This window comes from Excalfactoria chinensis, chromosome 2, assembly GCF_039878825.1.
Source record: "Excalfactoria chinensis isolate bCotChi1 chromosome 2, bCotChi1.hap2, whole genome shotgun sequence".
Classification (NCBI taxonomy): Eukaryota; Metazoa; Chordata; class Aves; order Galliformes; family Phasianidae; genus Excalfactoria; species Excalfactoria chinensis.
This window is the reverse complement of record NC_092826.1, coordinates 139725537-139750100: the sequence shown is the minus strand read 5'-3', so window position 1 is coordinate 139750100 and position 24564 is coordinate 139725537. Positions and strand designations below refer to the sequence as shown.

Here is a 24564-nt window from a genome sequence, read left to right as displayed (position 1 = left end):
GTGGACAAGGAAGTAACCAATGAAATGCATCTCAGAGTACCACAGCAACAGCAAGAAGAACATGGGGACCAGGCTGGAGGCAGCCCCAGCAGCAGCTGAGCAGTGAGACTGGACATCTCAGTGCATGATGGTTTCCTGACATTGGAACTGTCAGCACTGGGTTTCCACACAGGCTCTAAGCAAGCAGCTGGGCTGTGTAAGCCCGCTCTGTCTCACCTCCTTGCAAATCCTATTTCATCTTTTTTCAGGGGTGGTGTCAGCACTGCGGTGACTCCAGGAAAGGCAAAATAAAGGCAGAGCGGTCACACTGAGCTCACATTTCCTCTTGCACCACTGTGAGAGATCTGTTCCTAGAAGCCTGAGTCAAACTTCTGGCACAGTGGGAACTGCCCACTGTGGAGCAGCGACTCTTGTAAGTGCATTTTCTCTTTTGTGTTTGTAGATAATGGAAAAACCTGGAGAGTTTCCTTTGGGCTGGGATTAATTTCAGAGCTCAGCCCATGTATATCTCGGGAGGATTAATTGCTTCTTTGCTCTGCAACATGGGATATATTGTGAACATTAGTGCCGGTGCTGAATGGAGGGGGAGCAACACAGCCAGGGGAGAAGCAGCATCTCAGGGAGCTGAAAAAGCCCCATAAGTGGGGGTTGTGGGGTGGCTGCCCCAGTGTGGGTGCAGGGGGTGCTGGAGCTGTCTGGGAGTCTCACTGGATGTGAGAGTGGGTAGAAAACTTTGGCTTCCTCCCATGGATGTGTGGTCCAGAGTGCGTTCAGCTGCAGAGGAGTTTCCTCCAAAACAAGAAACAGAAAAAAATAAAGCTCATTCCCATAAAGTTTTCTTGTTGTGCTGTGCATCCATGTGGCTTCCATCTGCTGCTCACCAAGCAGAGGTGAGACCACAGGAAAACATCACAGCTCTGCCCACACTAAACTTTCTCTCCTTTCAGCCGGCAATGGATGGATACTTGGGCAGTTTCAGACATGAGGTCACAACAGGTATGTTCACCTCTTGCAACTCTGCACTGCAGGGATCCTCAGCACCCTGCTCCAAGCCTTGGGTGCTCTGAGGTGCAGGTGCTCCTGCTTCATGCCTTTCCATGAGAAAAGCCTGGTTCTGGCCCTATCTGCCTTTGGGGATCTTGGTCATAGGTAGGGTTAGGGTTAGCACAGCTTGTCCTGGGAACAGTGGCTGTTAGAGCCTGGAGATTAATTTTCATCAGTAAAACCCACTCTGGCCTTTATGGTACCAATGGGAGGTGGTTCTGGCAGATTTCATCTCCCGCCATAGGAGATTTCATCTCTTCAGTGACAGACATTGCCCCGTTTGCATGACTTTTGGAAGATGACTTCCTTGTGATGCTCTCGTGGTTGGAGTTTGTTGACAATCAGACTCTGAAACTAGGAAGTTCTCTCAATTATTGACCATTTACTGAAGTGTGATCTGCAGCTGTTGGAACAGTGTGCAGTCCCGGGTCACAGGAGGAACAACTCTAATGCATGGCCTTGGGCAGGGCCTTCAACCAACCTCTTGTCTCATGCTTTGGTTCCTAGAAGTGACACAAAGAAGGGCTCACGTTGTACCAGGAGCGGTTACTTTTTGGTATTTTGTTTCTGAGAGCAGCCCTACCAAACTAAAGGTGCTGGTGGTAGGTTCTGCTGTGCTGAAAAGCAGGATGTCGGGTTGTATATTAGGAAAAATTTCTTCTTAGAAAGAGTGGCAATGCTCCAACACAGGCTGCCCAGAGAGGTGGGAGAGTCCCAGTCCCTGGGGCTGTTCAAGAAGAGGGTAGATATGGCACTGAGGGGCACGGCCAGTGAGCACGGTGGGGGTAGGTTGGGGCTGGACTTGATGGTCTCAGTGTTTTTTCCCAACCTGAATGGTTCTATGATTCTATGCCACTTTCTCAGTAGCAATTCTGGTGAACACAGAGCAGTACACAGCTGGGTGTGGTGCTGGGCTTCATATAATTTAGGGTAGAAACTTCCTCAAAAGCCTGCAGTGGTGTCAGAGGGAAGTGGTGAATCGGCTCACAGGAGACCATGCTTTTCATGCATGGGAGCAGAGAAACCTAAAGTATTATTTGAAATGTTTGTGTCTATGGCTGTCTCCATGCTGTAGGCAAAGGCCAAAGAGTGCAGGACATGTGGCATGGATTTAAACCTATGAACTGAAGAAAAGATTCCACATTTGCTTTTCCTGCAATGAGAGGGACATTTTGACAGGCCTTGGCAATCCCCTTCTCCTGTCTTTTGCTCCTAGGAAGCCACTTGCCGTACGCAGCTTCAGAGCTGGTGACAACAGCTGCAGCCTTGCTGGATGGCCAAGATTACACTGCCAGATTGAGTGACTACCCCTATGAGTACCTGGATGAGGAGGATTACATGCTTTATGGCCTTTGCACCAAAGAAGAGGTGGTCTCCTTTAGCAAAGCGTTCTTGCCAGCTTTTTACACCGTGGTTTTCCTGGTTGGGTTCACTGGGAACATTCTTCTATTTACTGTCCTCATGTATGTCAGTAAGAAAAAGAAGACGGCAGAGGTGTATCTGCTGAACCTGGTGGTTTCGGATTTCCTCTTGCTGCTAACCTTTCCTTTCTGGGCCCTGTTCATTTCTCAGAGGGTGACCTGGGATCTGTTGTGCCCCTTCTTAAATGCCATGTACATCATGAATTTTTACAGTGGTATCTTTTTCGTAAGCTGCATGAGTCTGGACACGTATCTGCAGGTAGTTCATGCTTGCTCTCCTCACAGCTCTGTGACGCAAAAGAAGTCCTTCCTCGTCTCGTTGGTGTTGTGGATCCTCTCCGTACTCCTCTCCATTCCTGATGCCCTCTTCAGCAGCACGAAGGAAATGCACAACAAAACCATCATGTGCACGCATGATTACGGCCAGAAACACTTACTTTGGAAAGTTGTCTTTCAGGTCACTCAAAACATCCTGGGTTTTCTTTTGCCTTTCTTCTTCATGGTGTTCTGCTATTCCCGCAGCATGTGTGTCCTCACCGCGTCCCGGGTGCCTGGCTCGAGGAGAGCACTCCGCTTTGTCTTTACTGTGGTGGCTGTCTTCTTTGTCCTGTGGTTCCCTTACAACATCGTCCTCATCCTTCACTCCCTGCAATACGTTGGTCTGATCCAGAGCTGCGAGAGGAGCAGGCAACTGGACTATGCCATACAGATCACAGAGAGCTTGTCCTTTATCCACTGCTGCCTCAACCCTGTGCTCTACGCTTTTGTGAGGAAACGGTTCAGGTTGTACTTACGGAAGATCCCTCAGGCGTTCTGTAGGAAGGGCACCTTTGACATCCAGCTCTCAGAGACAAGCAGCTCTTGCAGCAGATACAGCGCTCAGATAGAAATGCTGAGCATCACCAACACGTGATTAATTCTTGCTGGCTTTTGCCGTGTGCCAGGGGGGTGCACTCGGCCAGGCTCACCCCTTAGCCTACCAGGAGAGACAACAGGAGGAACAGGCACTTTTAAGTTGGACCCTCTGGGGGTCAATGAGCTGTGTATGCCACATTGAAGTGAACTGAGCAAGACCCTGTGCCTACCCAAGGGATGGATCTTTGGGTTGAGATCAGTTTGATCATTGCAGCACCAGAATTCAGACCAGTAACAATCAGTAAGAGAGAGAACAAAAAACCAAAATGAAAAAGCTCAATGGAGACCATCATTAACAGACGCTAGTTTAACCTCTCCACTAAGTGGCAGCATGGCCTTAAACTGAAGAGCATGGATATCTATTAGCCAATCCTTATAACTGTTTTATAGTTCAAGGTTACTGGTTTGCTGACCTTTATTTAAAAGGTACTGTCCACCCCAAATGCTTTTGAACTCTAGCTGGGCTTTCTCCAGCCTAGAAATCAATTCAGCACGTGAGTTGGCTAGAACTGTGCAAATAAAGTTTATATCTTCAGAGCAAATACTCATCACCTTCTTAATTTTATTGCTAGACAGGGTTACTGATAGGACTGAGAAGGGTTTTCAGTTGAACAAAAAACGTGCATTTCTTTTCACTGCCATTATTGCCAGCATCACTGCTGTGTGTTTCCAAAATGGCAAAGCTGGGAGCTTTGCTCAAAAAAACACCGAAGCAAATATATATATATAGATGATGCTGTGCTGTGGGTCAGGTCCGTGGGGGGAATGTGGAAGGGAAGAACAGCTGGGAAACAAATCCGAGATAGAGATCTTCCCCAGGGAGAGCCCGTGGGACTGTGCAGAGATTACGATGGGATGCTTAGGGGAAGAGGTGAAGGAAAAGAAAATGAAGGGTGAACTGGGAAGGAACAAGGGTGGGAAAATGGGAAGTGGGTGGAAGCAGAGTGCCCTGTGCATGGTCATCTCTATATCCTATCCATCTATATCCTTTTCCCTACCTCTCTCACCACATAATGCCCTTTTATCCCACAGGAGGCTGCAAGGTCCACATGCCTGCGGCTGGATGCCCAGCACTGCACTGGGCACAAGGGATGGGGTCCCTGTGGTCCCCCTACCCCAACAGGAGACATTGAGGAGCAGTAGGCAAAACGAATAGAGCTGTAGGAGACCTTTCCTTTTCTTGGCATTCGAGACCAAAGTAGCTCAGCTCTGTCCCCCCCTTGGTCCCAGTTCCAGCACAACTTCAAATATCTGTTCCTCTTTTTTCCAGCCCACACTGCAAGTCTGTAACCTGGTGTTAAACACAGAAATTGCTGAGGGGGATTCTCCAGAGACCCTTCTTCAGAAACTCAGAGCAGCCCAGAAAACAGCCTTGGCTTATACTGCTGCAGAGCCCGCGCTGACACCCATCCACTTTATGCAGCAGTTTGTTGACCTCAGTGGACTCTAACATACCTTCCAGCTTAGAAATCTCTGTGTGCCAGCCAAGGAAAGAGACGTCCTCACTCCGAATAGGCAAAGCAAATAATCGCTGCCAATCGGGACAGATGCTGTCAGCTCTGCATCTGCATATCAGCTGCTGAATGGGAATAAAAAGCACTCTGTTCACTCTGGGTCATACCCACGGCCAGGAGAAGGGATCCGATGGCATTCTGGGCAGTTTTCCTCTGCACCTTGGTGGTATCGCTGCTCGGGGGGCTTTACCTCCTGGGAGCCTTTCGGAGACGAAGATCCAATGAGCCACCTTTGGACAAAGGCATCATTCCCTGGCTGGGTTATGCGCTGGATTTCAGGAAGGACAGTTCAGGGTTTCTAAGTAAGATGCAGAGAAAACACGGAGATATTTTCACAGTGCTGATCGGAGGCTATTACTTTACCTTTGTGATGGACCCCTTCTGCTTTGGAGCCATTGTGAAGGAATCACGGTCTAAACTAGACTTTCTGACCTTTGCAGCTAAATTGGTCCTCCAGGTTTTTGGCTACAAGTCCAGCAAGAACAACAACAGTGCAGTGCACACTTTTAGCACGAAGCATCTGATGGGAGAAGGACTCAGTCTCCTGACACAGGCCACCATGGATAACTTCCAGAAGCTGATGCTTTTCAAGCTGAGCTCAGGAGAGGAGAAGCAACCATGGCAAGAGGCCGGCCTCTTCCACTACTGCTACAACATCGTCTTCAGAGCCGGGTACCTGGCTCTGTACGGCACCCAGTCTCACCAAGGGACAGGGAGCAAGGAGAAAGCTCATGAGCAAGACCTCATCCACTCCAACCAGCTGTTCACTGAGTTTCGGAAGTACGACCGCCTCTTCCCCCGCCTGGCCTATGCCATGTTGCCTCCCAAGGACAAAGTAGAGGCGGAGAGGCTGAAGAGGTTCTTTTGGGATGCTCTGTCTGTGAGTAAGGACTCTCAGAAGGAAAATGTCAGTAGGTGGATAAGTGAACAAGACCAGTTTTTGGCAGAAAATGGTGTCCCTGACTACATGCGGGACCGCTTCAAGTTTATGATGCTGTGGGCGTCCCAAGGCAATACGGGCCCTACTGCCTTCTGGCTCCTCTTGTATCTCATGAAGGATCCAGAAGCTATGAAGGCTGTGAAGGAAGAGGTAGAAAAAGTCTTGAGGGATCATGGCCAAGAAGTGAAGCCAGGAAGCCCACCAGTTAACATCACCAGAGACATGTTAGACCAGACTCCCTTTCTGGACAGTGCCGTGGAGGAGACCCTGAGGCTGGTGGCAGCCCCAATCCTGATCAGAGCCGTCCTCCAGGATGTGAGCCTCAAAGCGAGTGGCGGCAGAGAGTACACTCTACGCAAAGGGGACCGGGTAGCTCTGTTCCCACACCTCTCTGTGCAGATGAACCCAGAAATCCACCCTGAGCCTCACAAATTTAAGTATGACCGCTTTGTCAACCCAGACGGCACCAAGAAAGATTTTTACAAGGATGGCAAACGGCTGAAATACTTCAACATGCCTTGGGGGGCCGGTGTATCCACCTGTCCCGGCCGGTTCTTTGCTACAGCTGAAATTAAATTGTTTGTGTCCTTGATGCTGACTCACTATGACCTGGAGCTGGTCAACGACAAAGAGGAGATCCCGGCCATAGATTCGAGCCGCTGGGGCTTTGGAACCATGCAGCCTGTTCACGACATTCGGTTCAGATATCGGCAACGTGTTTGAGAAAGCCGTGGTGTGCTGTTTGTTCAGATGTTGCTGTGAAATAAACTGCCCAAGCTGTTGGCTGCTGGATCCGTGTGGAGCCAATGTCAATATGTTATTTGCTTAACAGCATTGTGACTTTTCTCTTTGTCTGCTTGGCTTGTAGTGCTGCCCTGCATCTCCCGCTACCATGTCTGGTAGGTTATGTGATAAAAGCTCACCTGCACACCCACAGGGGAAACCAGAGAGGTGATGTTGAGGTGGTAGACCCCAAATAGTACCCTGCTGGGTTACTCTCAGCCCTTCACAACAGCCACCAACCTGTCAGAATCCAACTTGCACATACCAAGAGGAGAATAGGGATGTAATTGTAGGTGGGAACCCAAATTAAGGATGAATGCCTCAGCTGGGTCTCTTTGGGGTTGTCCCACCAGAGCAGTATGAGGCCCACTGTGTCACAGGGTTAAGGATTAAGGTGGGTTGCTGCTAAGGGGTAAGGCATTTTGTGGGGCACATAGGAGAGGCATGTGGGGATTGCACAGGGTTTATGGTGGGATGCTTGAGGAAGGAACCAAAATGGAGAGAAGGAGGGATTTAGGTGATGTGGGGAGGAAAGTAGAGTTACCAAGGGGTTAAAAATGAGCAGGCGTGTGGAAACAGTCAGCTCGTCCATACTCTTGCATTTCCACGCTGTGCCCAATCTGCACAGCCTGCCCCAGCTTCTTAAATCCCTTTCCTTAAGGACTGCCCTTCTGTGAGGGGAGTGCTGGGGTCTGGTGTGCAAACCTGGTTCCTGATGTCATCCCAGTCTTTCCTTGAGGCTCACGGACTGGCACTGTTCCCATCTAATGCCTGTTGGGGGTACTTCTTCCCCTCTTCTTTTGTTTTCTTCCTTCAGCAACCAAGGGAACATCACTCCCCAGAGGAGTTCAATCGCAACACAGTGAACCAACTTAACGTGGACGCTGCCTTCCTTAGGAGGTTATCACAGAATGGCTTAGGTCCACGTCCCTCCTGTGATGAGGGGCCAGCCCTGGATGCAGTGCTCCAAATTGGAACTCACAAGGGCAGAGCAGAGGGGGATGCAGCCCAGGATGCAGTTGGCCTTCCAGGCTGCAAGAGCACGCTGCTGGCTCATGTCCACCTTTTTGCCCACCAGAACCCCCAAGTCCTTCTGCTCTCAGTGTGTTCATCTCCCATCTGTGCTCACATCTGGGACTGCCCCAACCCAGGTGCAGCACCCTGCACTTGGCCTTGTTCAACCTCATTAGGGTCTCCTTTGCCCAGTTGTTGAGCTTGCCCAGGTCCCTTTGTTATGTGCAATCAAGGACAGCTCAAACGTTTTCATGCATCTCAAAACATCAGAGCCAGATTCTGCTTTCTGTTGTGCAGGCCGGGGCTATGTTGTATCTGCAGCAACTGAGCAGCTGTTCTAAGTTCTCCTCCTGGTGAAGGCAGAGCTGCCCTAGGAAAAACAATAAGCTGCATTTGATTTGCTTTGCTGCACTCCAGCCAGCGTGTGTGTTTTGTTATCGCTCGTAATGACCTCAGGGCAGAGTTGAGGGGGGGTTCTGAACAAAGATGGACCGGGTTTGGGAAAAAGAGATCAAAATAATGACAGTGGCAATGATTCAGCAGAAAAATCCGGCTTTAATTCCTTGTCAGAGCAGATAATTTAACAAAACAGTATTGAGTCTATAAAAGACTTTAGACATGCTCAAACGCATGCAAGTGTGAGAAGCAAAAATCACTTAATTTGAGGAACAGTGTAAAAGCTCCAAATGGGTTAATCTGCAATCAAAGTTTATGCTTGGATGGGCTGTCCCCTGGCACCGAGCAGTCCATCCCAAAGCAGAGCAGCAAGAGGAAAAACCAGACTGTGCCAATAGAGACCTTACAGGTCCTGAAAGGTTCACAGACCACAGCTCATCACGCTGTCTTCCTTAATGCCTGGAAACCCAAGAGAACTGAGTGTGAAATCTGCCCCTCAGACCTCGCTTTCCTCTCCTCCAATGCACTGTGAAGACAGCGATACCTCGATGTTCAAAGATGTACAGTCTGATGAATCAGTGTCTGCTCCACACAGCACAGTGGGAACTGCTTTGCTCCCAGTTCGCTCTGCACACAGCGCAGGAGGAGCAGCCACGGTGCTGCAAGCTACAGCTCTGGGGCAACATGGGTTAAATGTGTTGGAAAAGATTCCCCACTGACTAAACAGCATCACGTCTAGTATAACTGTAACATACTATCAACTGATTTCCTATCCTTGACCCTCTGGATACGATGAGGTGCGACTCGAGGAAAGCCTGTGCTTAAACGCTGCATGTAGGGAAAGCTCAAGAAACCCAACTGCACCCATAAATACATCACTCACATCAGAGAAACCCAAAGGAACACGGAGGTTATAGGTACAAAGCAACGACACAGCGAACACCATCTGTCCTCAGCAGACCTTGGAGAAAAGAGGACCGCAGCGTTCAGGTTGCCCAGGGCCTTCCTGAAGAATCTGAAGACAAACTGATGTAGATGAGGGGTTGTTGTGAAGCCCTGTGTGATGGGCCAGCCAGTCATCTGGGTCTGATGGGAGGTTTCAAATACACATGCCCCCCAAAAAAAGAAGTGTTGTGGCGTCTACAGACCACAAACCCCTTGAGGAACATGACCAGCTCTGCAGCAACAGCAGTGCAAGGGCCCATGGAGAGCCGCTAGGCTCTATGACAGGTGGTTAACTTGAGCCCCAGGGAAAGCAATCTACAGCTTTGTGAGGATTAGGGTGGGACAGATGTGCAATTTATCAGTTACTGGAGAGTCCCAGTACTGTTTCCCTCCCTGCACTCACCCTGTGCTACAGGTGCAACATGCTGAGCCCAGACAATGGATGTCACCAGGGTCCCATCGCCCAACCCTGTATCTGACACAAGGCAAAATCATCATGGGGCACATCACAGACATGGCAACACAGCACATGTCACGTTGGGAGGGACTCACGAGGTCTCTGGTTCAACCCTCTGCTCACACTGAGCTGCTCAGGGCTTTATCCAGTTGGATCTCTACATCCAAAGCGTAAGGATAAGTTGCTGCCTGGCATCAGCCCCCAGAAGCGCCGTGCTCTGCACTGTTTCCCCACAGTGAATCTTTCTGATGTGTTTTCCATTTCCCCATTCCCAGTATCACCTTCTTGGAGCTCTTTTCATGTCAGGGATGTTTTCCCTTTATAAGTGTTTTCCATTTCCTTTGGGATTTAGCAGAATCACAGAACTGCAGGGGTTAAAAGGGACCTTTGGAGCTCATCATGTCCAACCCCAGGAGGCAGGCAAGAAGCCCACCAGTCTCTCAGTCCTTGTAGCAATGGGATACGTGACCCAGAAGCATCTGAATGTGCATGGTGCTGGCATCCTGGGGCCAGGGCAAAAGTCAGAGCCCAGTGTTTGCACACTGACCTCAGGGAAGGATTTGCTGAGCTGCTCAGGGCTGGCAGCTAGTCCCATTCAGAAAGGGCTCTGCAAACCTTTCCTTCCTGCTCCTGGAAGCACAGAGCCAAGTGGCCCAAGTACTGTCAAGTTACCATCTGTCAGCTGAGCTACATTAACTGTGTTTCAGCTCTCACCAGGTGGCAATGGGTTAATTTGCTTAGCTATGCTAAGTTGCATTCAGGAAGAACACAGTCAGCTGAAGCGAAGTAACTGGACAGAACAGTTTGCTACACCGAGAGCAGAAGGGGAGATGATCCGTGCCCATCACCACATCCCCTTCACTGTGCAATCATGAGGCCGTACTTGGAGCACAGCAGGCCCCTTTTCTTTTCCCGATCAGTCAGGAAATTCCTCAGTTTGGTGGTGGGGAAGGTGATCAGTGCTTGCTGCCTGTTGTCCAAACCCGTCTCCTGGAGCCACGGGCTCTGAAGGCACTCGGAGGCTGATGGTCTTCCCCTGGGACAAAGGGGAAAAAGCTCAGTTGCGTTTTCTCTCCCACATCCCAAATGGGAGAGGAAGAAAGGGGGCAGGAGCCAGGATGTGCACAAACTGCCAGGGGAGCAGATGCTGCCTTACCAGGGATTTGCACACAGGGTGCTCTGGAGGAATGACACTGCTCCTCCGGACAGACCCGCGTAGCACCGTGTGAGCTTCACCTTCCCCTTCCTGGTGGTTCTCAGGAACTCGCAGGGCACATCGGAGCTGACCGGGTAGTTGGCGCTCAGCCTAACCCGAAACAATAGCATTATCAGCACAAAGGGCATCGCTTGAGATGCTCCTTCTCCTGGGAATTCCCACCCAGAAGGAGGTCATGGCAGTGCACAGAAACATCGCGTGGAAAACAGGATCCCAAAGGGCAACATCCCTCAGCGGGCTTCATGACTTCAGCTGCTTTTCTGCTCGGTGTAATTTGCATTTTCTTGTTAAAGCGGGGGCATTTCAGGTGAGGTTGAGCAAGAAACACAGCAGCTGCTGGGCTGTAAAAACCACCTCCTTATTCCACTTGGAGATGTGGCAGGGTCTGGGCATCCTTGCACAGTGCAGCCAGCTCCACAGCCCCTGCCACATGTCTTTGGTGGCATTGCTCAAGGGAGAGGCTACTACTGATGTTAATGTTTGAGTGGGTACTGCTCCCTCCCTTGGTTGATGACACTTTTAAAGTGTAAATGCACTTTTAAAGCCGGGGTAGGGAAGGACAGGCTGACTTACATGATGAATGCCGTGATTCCAACGGACCAGATATCAGTCTGTGGGAGGGCTCCTTGCTCTGTCAGCAGTTCTGGAGCTAGAAAAGCAATTGGGTGTAAGCCAATCTCCCTTCCAATGCTACAGCACCAGAGCCAGCACAAAGCACTTTTATGCTTTGCTGCCTTTCTTGGGATGAAGAAAATCTTTCCAGTACAGGGAGGTTGGCTGATCTCGGTCAAGGCTGAAACAAAACCTTGAGAACATCAAAACAACGGGGCTTACTGACAGTAACACTACAACCTTGAGCATAGGACACATGGACGCTGGCCAGAATGACATTGGTCACGACTTCTGGCTCTGTACTCCATGGCCTGGGAATTGCTGTCACCACCACCCATGCCCATGAGCTCATCGTGAAACTTCTTGCTGGGGCCAGCTGCAGCCTCAGTGCCTTGCCCAATGGCCCAGACTCTCTGTTTACTGCAGATTGCATACAACGTCAAGGCTGCCGTGAATGAACTCTGTACTCACCCATGGTTTCAACATAATCCATGCATTTGTCCATAGTAATGACCTTGTCTTGTGCATAGAACTGTGCGTTGCCAAAATCCAGGAGCTTCAGCAGGTTGGGCTCGGTGATGATCATGTTTTCGGACCTGAGATCCAGGTGCAGGATGCTTTGTGCATGCAGGTACTCAACTGCACTGAGGATCTGCCACAGGTAATCTCGGACCTCCACCTCTGAGTATGACGTCCTGGTAGAAGAAAGTGGTAGAAACCAGAGGTGTCGTATCTTTGTGCCCAAGAACATCATTCTGGCCCTGCTGTTATCCTCCTCTGGTTGTCTGATCCAGTGAGGCTCTTGAGAGGCAGGAAACAACTCCACTCATCTCAAAAATCATGTAGTCATGGAATGGCTTGGGTTGGAAGAGACTTCCAGGATTATCTACTGCTATGGGTAGGGCTGCCAACCACCAGCTCAGGCTGCCCTTGAGCACCTCCAGAGATGGGGCCCATAACCTCTCTGAGCAGCAGTGCCAGCACCTCACTGCCCTTGGAGTAAAAGACAATCCCTCCTAACATCTAACCTAATCTTCCCTTCTTTTAGTTTAAAGCCATTCTGCCTTGTCCTTTTACACTCCGTCCACATAAAAAGTCAATCTCCTTCCCTTCTATAAACTCCCTTAATCTATACTGAGATTTTTGCCCCTGTTGTGAGTCAGGCCAACAGATGCAAGAGGTTCAGCAGGCTGAGAGCTGCACGTCAGGGAAAGCAGTGGTTGTGCAGAAATCAGAACGCAGATTTGATGCCCACCATTCCCACCCCATTAAATCAGAGGATTCCAGCAGATTCTGCCATTGTGAGAAGCAACACGGAAGGGAAACAAGGCTTCATGAGGTAGAGTACAGTGACAATTATGCCATGACAGCACACTGGGACAGATGCAGAGAGGTGATCCCGTTTGACAAACAAAAGCAAGATGTGCTTTGCTACCTATGCCAGTCCTGATGGGAAAACCCTTCCCTCCACTTATGATTACCGTAATGCCAAGGAGTGGAGTAGTTCTGGTCCCACACACATCTCCTGGATCAACACCAGATGCCGGGGGCTGACGTAAGCTCCCTTCAGCTGAGCTATGTTGGTGTGATGAAGCTTCCTGAGGACCTGGTACTCCAGCAGCACGCTCTGCTTGTCCTCTTGCCAGTAAGGGATAATTTTAGCAGCTAAAGTCTTGCCGCTTACTTTTTCCCTGCACTGACGGACGATGCTGAACCGCCCCCTGGTACAAAGGAACACAAAGGCAAGTTAAGCTTCTCTGCTGCTCCTGGAAGAGCCAGGAGCTTCTGTACTTCAAAATCATAAGGATCCCATGCTGTGTTTTTCATCCCTCCCCTGTGCTGAGCTACTGCAGCAATTATGATGCTTTGCACATCCTCTTGTGTCTCTAAACTGTATAGTCACTTGAAACTGCAGCACGTGCAGCACTTCCTGCTGCTCAGTTGGATTCCCTACCTTTTGATCTCTGTTTGGAAGGCGTAGGTCTGGTAGGTCGGGAAAGGTTCGGGTGGTGCAATTATTTCGCTCTCTTCCTCAGCTGTTGGGAAGTTCTGTGTTGCAGCAGGAAATTCTGCAGAGAAAAAAGTGGCAACGATTACATGGGAAAACAACTCTGTGTAGAAACCGGAGCTTCCGTGAGCCGCCCTCCATCACCTATGGACAAATAAAGGTGGCAGTGGGGCTTTCTGCATGCAGGTCTGCATGTTGGCTTCTGCTTGCAGCACAGCACTCGATGTGAGTGCAGCAGATTCTGGAATGAGCACCCAGGAATTCCCTGGTGGAACCACTCCAGACTACACAAGGTTGCATGTGGTGATGGGTTTACGGTTAGACCTGATGATCTTAGAGTCATTAAGGCTGGAAAAGACCTTTGTGATTCTATGACTACGACATCAAACAGTAAAGAGAATCATCACAGTACACTGCTAGAGGATGAGGAATGCATTCTGATGTCAGCATGCCCTGACAGATTGAGATGAAGGACATGTTGAGATGAAGGGATTTGATGCTACAGGCCCTGGATGGAATGACTGCAAAGTATGTTTGCTCATGAATCCCGGGCCAAAGGAAAGCAGATGATTTAGAGTGGGTTAAAAATATCTCTGTGAATGGATTTTTACAGAGAACTCTTCTCCACTGGGAGGAAATTCCTGCTGGTCCATCCTTCCGCTTCTTGAAGGAAAACGTTTTGCTGTAAGGATGGTCTTTTTCATGCAATTATGGATTTAAAAAAACCCAAAACCACAAGTGAATATTACAGAGTATTCAGGGGAGAAACAAAGAGTGCAGTTATGTTGATGCCAGAGGAATACAGTGCTCTCCCAATGCTCTTACCCAATTGATCCTTCCTTCTGACTTTCACTGCGGCAGATGGGTTGCTGTAAGGGCCCATTCCTGCCTTGCTGGTGCAGGCTATCCTGAAGCAGTAGGTAACACCTCTGGAGAGGTTCTTGGCATAGTAACAGCAGTCAGCGATGTCAGCAGCAAGAGTCTTCCACTCCCCATCTGAGCCAAGGAAAGACAGAAGAAAGAGATTAGGACTCATTTCAGATGGTCAAGTCTTTTTTGTTGTCGGTTGGTTGATGGTTTTTGTTTTCTTCTTTCTTCTTTTTCAACTCAACTCACAGTGCTGGCAATATGGAAAACCAATGGAAGCTCTAAGTGAGGGATCTGATACCAGCTGCTTTTGCGTGTGGTGCAACTAGCTGTGAATGTGGCCAATAGCTCTTCCAAAGTCAGCGCTTTTCTGTTTGATCAGTCCAAGGTGTGGCAACACTGCTTCAAAAGAATGGGGTAACTTCATGCCACCAGTCTCGTGTGCAAATAGACCTCAAGAGCTCTGAACAAAAGGTTAAGGAAACCCCCTGCTTTATCCCTTCGGTCCTGTCCTGAAACTGAAAGCAGAAGGGCAGGGCTTCAGAGCAGAGCCATCCATTAACACCCTCCTAGCTAACCCAGTACTTAAAACTGGGGCCAAATTCCCTCTGCTTTTATAACATTTAGGAGATGTCTAAGAGGAATGAAGCTGTAGGTTTGTCTTGGGTGGGAAATAGAAGATCAGCAGCAAACGTTTTATGTGATGCTGTGTCCCACACTTTGTCAATGCCATTGAAACTGTCCAAGATTAAACCTACCCTTTCATTCAATTAAACACTGACAGAGAGCATCAAATCTTGGCACAGGCAGTAATTCTTCTCTTAATATGAAGGTATCAATGACTTTGCAGGGTTCTGGTTGGATTAGGGTGTGTGTACACGTAAGAAGGAGCAGATACAGCTTAGAATCAGAGAAGCATCTGCAGAAGCAGTATGCAAAGGCCTACTATCTGTAGTAGGAGCTGTAGGACTATCTGTACTACTATCTGTACTACTATCTGTACACTGTATACTACTACTACTATCTGCAGTAGGAGCTGGACTCGATGATCCTTTATGGGTCCCTTCCAGCTTGGGATATTCCACAATTACCTTCACTCTTGCACTGGACAGTGTAACAGACAGAAGTGTTGGTCTCCACAGGTTTCCAGACCACCTGTGCTCCATCCTCATAGACCTCCACGACGTCAGGGGGTGCGGGGCTGGGAGGAACTTCTGTTGAGATGAAGCAAAAATCGGTGTCTGTTAGCTTTGATAAGCACAGAAACAGTGTTTGTGTTGCAGGTATTCTGCTTCAAATATGTATGTGTTTGCATATATTAAGGTTTTGAAGTCTGGTTTTATATCCACGTCTTTACTACTTGGGTTCTGAATCCAGGAGAGATGTTGTTAGTGACCCTGAATATAGCAAGGGGTTGAAACAAGATGAGCATTGTGGTCCTTTGCAACCCATTCTATGCTTCAAAATCAGCACTTGCAGTATAAAGATGTGGATCCTTTTGTTACCTGCTTTCCTTATAACGCAAGAGGTGGATGCTGAACCCAGGGAGCTGGTGGCCACACAGGTGTAAATGCCAAAATCCTCAGCAACGACAGAGAGAATAGTTAACAGCTGGAAGTGCTTGAGTGTGGACGAGATGAGGATCCGACTGCTGCTGTGGACCGGCATCCCATCTGCAAGGTGGAATAGATGAGAAATAAGTATCTTGGCAATGTATCCAGAGGTGCCTAAGCCATCCCTGTCCTGGAGGGACCTGTAGTGGGCTGTAAGCTCACCTCTGAACCAGCGGATGTGAAGGGAGGAATGTGGGGCCGTCCGGCACGACAGTGTCACGCACTGTCCTGCAGCAGCTGCCTGGTCCAGGAGCTCCTCAACAAAGGAGGGTGCTGCCAAGAAGAGACAAACATTGATGCAGAATGGCCAGGAGCGCTATGTAAGAATAAGTGCAAGAAGATCACTGTGAAACATTTCAAATCAGTTAAAGAGCAAACATTTTGTTCATGCTCTGGCATTCCTCCGACCGTGGGTTTTCAGAGGCACTCAGGCAATGAGGCCGTGTTCCGTTCCATGTACACAACACGACTTATGCACCAGCAATACCTTTCTCTTTCGGCATGAGGCTTGGTAGTTTGAACGATGGAAGCCCTGATTTCCACTTCAGAGATCCTTCAGCTCCTGTTAAGGGCTCTTTTTCTGCTGCTTCACTTCCCAGCTCACCAAACTCTGTTTCAAAGAAAGGATGAGAACTTATTCAAGGCCATCATTCACAGCAGGCAGTTCTGCCATTCACACATACATAGCTCAGCAGTGAGAGGAGTCCTTATCAACGAGCCTTCAGTCATGAGGGAAGGCTGTGACAAGTAGTACGGGGAAATTGGTACACGGGGAGAACATGGCTTAGTCAGGAAGGGTGGAGATATAAGAACAGGGTCTGTTGTCCGTATCTAGGAACAACAGAGAAGTAAGGACAGGTTTTGTTGTCCAGACTTGAGTATCATCAAGGCAGGTAGCCAGAGTGAGTGCACCAACTTTGCCCAGCCTTAAAGACTTGCCATGCTCAGCTGGTACCTGCAGAAGATGCTGCAGGGAGTGAAGTGTCATCCAGCCCCAACATGCTGTTGTGAAAACTCAGGCAGGGGAATTTTAGCTGCTGCCATCAGCAGGTTAGCCCAGCTGACTCTGCATGGAAGTCAGTTTAGCAATGACTGCCTAACCACAGCCACAGATACACTGGGGACAAAAGGACAGATGTAGAAGTGCTTAGTTATGGTGGTGAACCTATGAAGGCACAGTGAAATACTTACCTTCCTCCGACTCTGGCTCTGGAGATATCTTTCCTTTTAGGATTCTTGATATATGGGCAACAGAAGCTTTTACTTTCTTCTTCAGGCTCTGCTCCACTGACCGCTCCGCTGAATGAGACCTTCCATAAGGTTTGAAGAGCCCTGGCTTGCTGTAGAAGGAGCTTTTCTGCTTACCACTCGAGTCCTTCTGGGGGCCGTACATTTCCCTATGACTCTCTGCCGCTTTTCCCGTAGCTAACAGGTTACCTCCCTTCGAATCCTCAGATATTTCCAAATGGTTCTTCCCTTTCTTTTCTTCCGCCTCTTCCCTGATGCACAGCTTCTTATCCTTATGCAGATGTCCCCCGGGAGGTGACCTTGCCCTTTCACTTAAAGGTATGAACCGTCTGCCCGTCGGTTTAGGCTGAGGCTTCCTAAAATTCATAAATTCAAATGGAAAATAGACAATGTCATACAGGTCTGAGAAATTCAAATAGGCCGGATCCACCTCCGAGATGTCCAGTTTGGGAGTTCCGCTGCCGATACACGGCGTCTCATCCGACAGGTCTTTGATTTTCACCAAAGAAACTTCTGGGTGCCTCCCAGTGCCCTGGTTCACTGGTGTTTGGCTGGGGGCTTTCCCAACAGCTGAGCTGTCGGTCGGGGGAATGCTCTGTTGGCTGGAACTGGGGCTCTCAAGTGTCGAGTCCTCCAGCTGTTCACATTCCTGCCCTTGCAGTGCTGCTGGCTTCTCGCTCAGGGCGAAATAGGATTCAGCGAGATCTTCCAGCTCACAGAGTTCTCCTATTTTACCCCCCTGTATGGAATGGCAGGAGATGTCTGTAGCTGCTTGGCCATCTGGGCCTTTGTAGGATGTATCTGTGGCAGAGATATGCTTTCTGCCCTCCTCATGGTCAGCAACTGACTCTGCCCACACGTTCATCTCTTCAGAGAGGGAAACCATCTCATCCACCAAACCCTCCAGGGCAGCAGACTCCTCATCACTGTAAAAAGAAGACCTGTGCTGTGACAGCTCCCGACTTCCATCCCTGCAGAGTGATGGTGGCACAGGTTTTCCAGCATCATGGCTTCCACTTCCCAAGGCGGTATCTCTGTCCTCGCCATAAAACGTCAGCTGTTCCTCATATTCCAGCTGATAGACTGAAGCTGGAGACTGAACTTGTGGTGGTGGAGCAGCAAAGATAGTTGGGTGCACATCCTCCTGAGCAGCAGAAACTTTCCCACTAGGATAAGCAGCCTTGTGCTGCTCCAACACCTGACTTTCACTCTCGGGGGATGGAGCAGATGGGGTCTGTCCAGCCTCTGGGCTTCCACTAGTGACAACAGATCTCACCTTGCTGAGAAGCGATGCCTTTGTGTGTTCTTGCCTTTCACTCTCACGGACTGGAGGGAGATGTGGTTTTGGGGATGAAGCGGTTACAGATAGGTGTCTGCCCTCCAGAGCAGCAGGCACTGTGCCCTGAGGAGCCTTCTGGGGTACAGCTTCCTTGATTTCAGCTTCACGGACCAAACTGGGAACAACCTCTGTGACAGATGGACCTTCACTCCTCAGAGCAGCGAGCCTCTCCTTGCTGTGAGCTGGCCGTTCAGTGTGCCGAGCTCCACCAGAGATGGAAGTTCGCACTGGTTTTGATGGTGGGACTTTGGGAACAACTGGATGCTCCACCTTTGGGATGGCTGATGTGTCTGCATGAGGAGAAGCCTTCTTGTGGGCTTGACTTTCACCATCGTGGGCTGCAAATGGGGTGATCTCAGCAACAGCTGGTCCTTCATCCCCCGGGACAGTAGGTCTCACTTCTTTAGAGGTCTTCAGCTTCTGGTGAGCGGCTGTATGTGGAACAGGTAGTATACCTGGCGGTTTGGCCTCCAAGTCAGTAGGTGCCATAATGCTTTCATCAGAAAATTGTTGCATTTTGTCTTTATGTTCTGGAAAAGAACAAATTTCTGTCTGCAGGCCTGTTAAAGCAGCAGAGCTTTCGTGCTCCATGAGATCAGACTGGGAAGAACTGGGAGCAGAAGGCTTCTCATGGGATTGTTTCCTCCTCTTGTCCACCCAAGGAGCGGCTGGGGCTGTCCTTTTGGTGAGGAAGCCTTCCCCTTGTAGGTCAGGATGGCTGTCAGCAGAATCCTGGGGTGGGGGGCACAATCCAGGGGCAGACCTGGAGGTGGTCTCTGGCTGTGGCAGAGCTGAAGTGTCCTGCTTACCCTCCTGCTCAGCTGTGTCAGAAGCCCCGGGGATAGATTTAGCCTTCAGGGTTTCATGTTTTTGAGCTGTTGGCACAGCTAGGTCTGAGTGCTGGGCAGACAGAATGGGACTTTTGCCTTCCAAGTCTTCCTCCTCAATATAAGTAGCTCTTGACTTCTTCAGTAAATGCTTCCTATTCTCGTTTCCACGAGGTGACACTGGAAGTCTCTGCAGCTGTTGCACAGAAACAGATGGGCACCCACTGCCTTCGCAATGTGTGGAAGGGGAGAGCTGCTCTTCTGAACAGTCCCTGCTGGCTTTCCCAACGTCTCCTTCCTCTGCAGTGCCTGCAGCATCTCCTTTACCTGGCTTTGCAGAAACATCACAGTGCTCACTGCCTTCGGGACAACTTTCCTGTGCCATGACATCATAGTCTTCTTCCAAAATATCTTGTTCCCTCAAGGATCTGGAGGCTCTCAACCTGTAGTCATCCAGGGAACGGCTTCGGCTGGAGCCAGCAATGGCAGGATGTGGGGGTTTCCTCGCAGTATCAAATGAAGCTGATTTGGTCAGGGAACCAAGCAGACTCTCCCTGTGCTCACTTCCATCCTTGCTCTCCTCTTCTTCCAGTTCAAACTGTTCCAGAAGGGGTTCACGGAGACCACTGAGAGGCACTTTGGAATATCCAGCTTTCCTAAAGGTCCTCCTGGCCCTGTCCAGGTGCCTCCTGAACTCCCTGCCCGGAGAGGAAGGTGTCCTTGCAGGGAGCTCAGCTGCTTGGCTGTAGAAAGTGCTTTTAATAACACTCTGTCTAGGAACACATACAGGTGGCTTTTCTGTCCCATCCTCGGCCTTCTCAGTTTTGTCCATTTCAGATAAAACTATGTCTGGTTTCTGTTTCAGATCTGATGAGCTTTCTGCAGAAGTCTTCACTGACGAAGGCTCAGCTGCATGACTTCTTTGGGTCATCTCATCTTGAATTCTGGGATGAAGCCCTTCCTCTCTCTCTTCTAAAAGACCCGCCCCGAGCTCTTGGCTTTCTGTAGGTGATTTGTCCCCCAATTCACTTTTCATCGCAGCATACTTCCTCCTCATGGGTTTTACTGGAGGGATTGAGAATGTGGAGCTCTTCTCTTCTCTTACGTGCCTTGGAGGCTCTTGACTGCTTGGTGCATCAAATATGGACAGGTGTAGTTCAGGTGTAGAGCCAAAATGCCTCTTCTTGGGGAAGTGAGAGTTCTCGTTGTCCGAAGACGAGCCGCTGGTACTGGAGGAAGTGCTCTCCTCTATCAGGTGCCGGGAGATGGCCAGGGAGGTGTTGTCATGAGTCCTTTCCAGGATCTCTGGGATGGATCGCATCACCAGTATGGATTTATAGCACATCAGAGAGCGCTGAAAACCCAAACAAAATGCGGTGCAATCAGATGGAAACATGGGAGGAGCACGGCAAAACAAAAATACCAAAACCATTTCCTGCACTCAAGGCCACTCAGACTACTTCAACAGCATGTTGCCACCCTTTAGTAGATACAGTCAATTTAGGCCTTAGTTTCTGAGTATCCCTATTCTCTCATTCACAGCAATAAAACTATGTTGGCTTCAGGGCACACTTCTTATGATGAGAGAAGGAGGGCACAGCCTGCGGTTGATAAAGACAATCTAACCATTCAAAGCAGATGGAAAAAGGTTTTTTAACTGAACACATTAGATAAGGGCCTTGCTGGAGTAAATGGCCTTAAATCCACTGACTGCATTATGACCTGTAGTGTCTTGGGCCAATGGAAGTTGCACCATAGTGCAGACAGCAGGAATCATCAGCTCCAACTTCAGCCACGTCAGACATGGCAGTTGAAGCAGTTGAAGTCGAGCAGCTGTCCTTCATTTACAGCCAACAGAGGGAACTGAGCATCCTCAGCAGGAAACCAATCTGATTATTTTAGACAGCTACAAGAAAAGAGGAGGCTTCCTGGGACATGTGTCTTTGCAGTTCACCAATTGCAAAGACAGCTGAGGGGAACCAACTTACACACAACCATGTATCATATGAGGTCATTTCCTCCTTATTTGCTTTTAAGTACCTTTAATTTCCAAGTCCTACGTTACTGGGACTGGACTACATAATGGGAGATGCCAATCTCTTCTCCATGGTGTCCAATAAAGGACACATGGGAACAGCACAAAGCCATAGCACGGGACGTTCAGACAGGATACTGTGAGAAACTTCATTACCATGAGGGTGATCAAACTGGAACAGGCTTCCTAGAGAGACATCTGATGCCTCACGCCTGTCAGTATTCAAGAGGCATTTGGACACTGCCCTCACATAAGGCTTTGACTTTTGGTTAGCCCTGAAGGTGTCAGGCAGTTGGACTTGGTAATGTTTGTAGGTCCCTTCCAAGTGAACTATTCTATTATGGTCTGTCCTATTCTGTTCCATGCTGTGCTACTGTTAACATGGTGGAGTGAAAGTGGCACAGTCCATGTAATGTCATAGAAATACTTAAAAAAACCCAACAAAGTAAGAGACAAAATTTCTGCTGACTCCGCTGCTCTCTCTGTTGTGAACAGGAATGCTGACACCTCCTCACATCTACCCAGCTAAAGAAAGGTGCCTTAATCTTGGTTTCAGTGCCTGGCGGAAGAGCCCTGCACACAAGCCAGGATGATAATAAAGCCCAGGTAGTTTATTTCTGCCACATTCATTGACTTCTTGGCTTATTCCCTATTTGTAGCCATGCTGAGATCTCTGCTGTGCTCACTGTCTTAGCCCAACAGACTTTAAAGATGCTAACGTAATTAAGATAATTAACTAAAAAGAAACCACACACCTTAGGGCCAACTCACCTGCCACTTGCTCCGAGCCACAATGAATTTCAACTGTTTGGTATTAATGAAATGAGCATCTTCAAGGGGGAGGTTGTGCTGTTGGGTAGAATGAGAGGAAAATCAGTGGATAAAAAACCCTGACTGCATTTCCTGATTATTATTATTATTTAAAGGAGTGACTTCTTCCACAATTGCTTTATTGGGGAAATAAAGGATCCAATTCTACAAATCCATTATTGTAGGCAATATCAGATTTTCAATTATAAGAGCAAGCCTCGTTCAATGCATGTGATAAAGTTCCTATGAGAAATTTTTTTTTAGCTCCTTGCCCATAGGGATTTAAGCCTCTGGAATGTGAAACATAACCTCCTTCTGCAAAGCCACAGCTCCTGCTCTATACAGAGATGCTGTATTTATATCATGGTAGTAATCTTTTGAAAGGGAGGATATCCTGGCAAGTCAACACCAACGTGTCTCCTCTTTCTGGAGAGCCAGACCAGCTTTGCTCTGTAGGACAGAAAGTGGGAGACCAAGAGAGGGAATAAAACAGCAAACAGTTCTCAGACAGCCTTAAGAGTTGCCTCTCCAAAGCTCCCATCAACCAAAAAAAACCCTTAATGACTGTAGTAAGGAACCAGGACCAACTTACCATGAACCATCTGTGTGAAAGGCAATCTGAAGCACCAGGCCTGTCTCTGATCAGATAAAAGAACACCACATTAGTAGCAAATCACTTCAAACAACAGTCATGAGATCTTCCTCAAGTTACCCACGCTGTGTGGATGCTTTTCTGTATGGCTTTTCTCTGCTGTTTTGGAGCTGAGAAGCCACCCAGAAAGCAGCATTCAGCCCCAGGTTTCTTTCCCTTAAGGTGGAACAACCCCTCTGGCTGCTTTGAGGCTCCCCACTGATCCTGAGATCATGGCACCTCTGCAGGTTGCCTGTAGGAAGCATTGAAATGCACTTACTTGGGCTGCTGCTGTAGGATACGCCTTATAAAATCTTTTGCATCTTCACTCAGGTGCACAAAATCAGGAGCGGTCCATGAAACGTCTCCTTTCTGGATATTCAGAAGTGTCCCTCTGTCATTCTCCCCAGCAAATGGAGACTTGCACGTCAGGCTTGTTTATTGAACAGCGTAAAATAGAAGGGGACAGACTTTAGAGTTGTGTTTGCTGTTCAAATGAGCAAAGTGCAAACATCTACATGGGGCTTTCAGCTGCTTGAGGGACTCTATATGTGGGACTTGCAGTGCTTGCCAACAGAGCATCTTTCATTTTTTTCAATATCTATTTATTATTTATCCAACTGAATTATTTATCCCTGTTTGACAGGTAAGGTTGATGGCTACGGTCGGATGATGGCTAAAATGGGCAAGAGCGAGAGAGATTTGTGTGCTCAAGTCTTTATACAGTGACAATGACCAAAAGAACTTTGGCAACACAGAAAGAGCAGTCAAAGAAGAGAGTGTATAAATCATCAAAGAACTCAGTGCTTCACACCCTCGGAACCCACACTTGACGAAGCTGGAGGGCTCTGACCAGCAAAAGGGCACCAAACAAGTACATACAAGCAGATGTTCTTACCTCAAATAGGTGATGACTCCAACAGCCCTGAGGACAGAGAGAACATAAAAGTTAGATGTGTGTCCTTTTTTCCCTCCTCAAGAATACTGCCTCTTTTCCAAGGGGATAAATCCCCAAAGCTTTTGTTTTCACCCTTCGTTGTTTTTCTGTTGTTTCCTTTTCCTTTCATCGTTTGTATAAAATTGGTCTCAACTATTCCTCTATTTTTAAAGCTAAGTGAAAAAGGCAGCTCAAAATACTTCTGTGGAGTTTTCTAGAGGGCCTCCTGGGGCCATGTTTTTGAGCTACCACCTGTTTATTAAAGATCACTTTCCTCGAGGCGCTTCTTTGCATTAATTAGCTGTCAAACATCAATTACTGTTGGCCAAAATAGAAGAAAAAGGAGCTTTAAACACCCTCAATGTGTTCTGGATTCTCAGTGTTCACTTCCAGTTTGTTCCCTTTCTTTACATGGGATCACCTTTACTAACTGTACCACCTCTACCAACATACGGTATTATTCACTCATTAATGCTCTTTTTGTATGAACAATTGGTACATTGGTACAGTTGCTCCATTGCAGATGTTCCAGGTTTGCTCAGTGGCACAGAATTCTGCACAATGGACTCCCCATAGTTCTACGCATTCATTTTGGCTAAGCCAAAGGAACTGTGACAAAACCAAGCCTATCCACTGCAAAACAGTTTGATGTAACTGCAATAAATCACCCCATGGTGTGAATGGACACACAGTAACATCGTTACATACTCCTAAGGAAACACTTATTTTAACCCAGATGACCCAAATTCAGGCCATTCAGTGCAAAAGCTATTTAGAATGACAGCAGGTTACCAGATATCAGTTGCTTTTGACACCGGTGACTGAGAGACAATTTCTGGGGCAACGAATTCTGGAGACCCATATTTACTGAACTGAGGCTCCAAGGGTGTGATCTTCTGAGCAAACCCAAAGTCACAGATCTTAAGGTCTTCCCTCTCGGGATAAACCATGAGGATATTCAGAGGCTGGAAAATGAAATGAAAGATAAAGAA

At 48.5% G+C, this 24564-nt stretch overlaps 3 protein-coding genes across 3 annotated transcripts in view; 2 read left to right on the top strand and 1 right to left on the bottom strand.

The window, feature by feature from the left end:
* Window positions 1-387: 387 nt before the first annotated feature.
* On the top strand, window positions 388-3378 carry ACKR2 (atypical chemokine receptor 2). Its single transcript, XM_072330614.1, has 3 exons — window positions 388-412; window positions 948-996; window positions 2261-3378. The coding sequence occupies exons 2-3, from the start codon at window positions 954-956 to the stop codon at window positions 3376-3378; spliced, it is 1161 nt and encodes a 386-aa protein (XP_072186715.1). The 5' UTR covers window positions 388-412; window positions 948-953.
* Window positions 3379-5024: 1646 nt separating this feature from the next.
* CYP8B1 (cytochrome P450 family 8 subfamily B member 1) lies at window positions 5025-6557 on the top strand. Its single transcript, XM_072330485.1, has one exon. It carries the CDS (start codon window positions 5025-5027, stop codon window positions 6555-6557), a length of 1533 nt encoding a protein of 510 aa, XP_072186586.1.
* Window positions 6558-8326: 1769 nt separating this feature from the next.
* The window catches only part of OBSCN (obscurin, cytoskeletal calmodulin and titin-interacting RhoGEF), a 167003-nt gene continuing 150765 nt past the window's right edge, over window positions 8327-24564 (bottom strand). Inside the window, exons 104-120 of the mRNA XM_072328332.1 lie at window positions 24365-24537; window positions 23534-23560; window positions 22916-23068; window positions 22597-22642; window positions 21966-22043; window positions 16937-20513; window positions 16233-16355; window positions 15908-16018; window positions 15638-15805; window positions 15224-15346; window positions 14091-14261; window positions 13212-13326; window positions 12739-12978; window positions 11729-11952; window positions 11219-11294; window positions 10586-10735; window positions 8327-10465 (exon numbers count right to left, since the gene is read on the bottom strand). Coding sequence (XP_072184433.1) covers window positions 10288-10465; window positions 10586-10735; window positions 11219-11294; window positions 11729-11952; window positions 12739-12978; window positions 13212-13326; window positions 14091-14261; window positions 15224-15346; window positions 15638-15805; window positions 15908-16018; window positions 16233-16355; window positions 16937-20513; window positions 21966-22043; window positions 22597-22642; window positions 22916-23068; window positions 23534-23560; window positions 24365-24537 — 5733 coding nt within the window. The 3' untranslated portion in view covers window positions 8327-10287. The remainder of the gene's footprint in view (window positions 10466-10585; window positions 10736-11218; window positions 11295-11728; window positions 11953-12738; window positions 12979-13211; window positions 13327-14090; window positions 14262-15223; window positions 15347-15637; window positions 15806-15907; window positions 16019-16232; window positions 16356-16936; window positions 20514-21965; window positions 22044-22596; window positions 22643-22915; window positions 23069-23533; window positions 23561-24364; window positions 24538-24564) is intronic.

Bases quoted from the DNA above. Each gene is read 5' to 3' on its own strand.
- ACKR2 (XM_072330614.1), top strand. From the start codon at position 954: ATGGATGGATACTTGGGCAGTTTCAGACATGAGGTCACAACAG. The intron at 997-2,260 runs GTATGTTCACCT...TTTTGCTCCTAG, and splicing joins CAGACATGAGGTCACAACAG to GAAGCCACTTGCCGTACGCA.
- CYP8B1 (XM_072330485.1), top strand. From the start codon at position 5,025: ATGGCATTCTGGGCAGTTTTCCTCTGCACCTTGGTGGTATCGCTGCTC.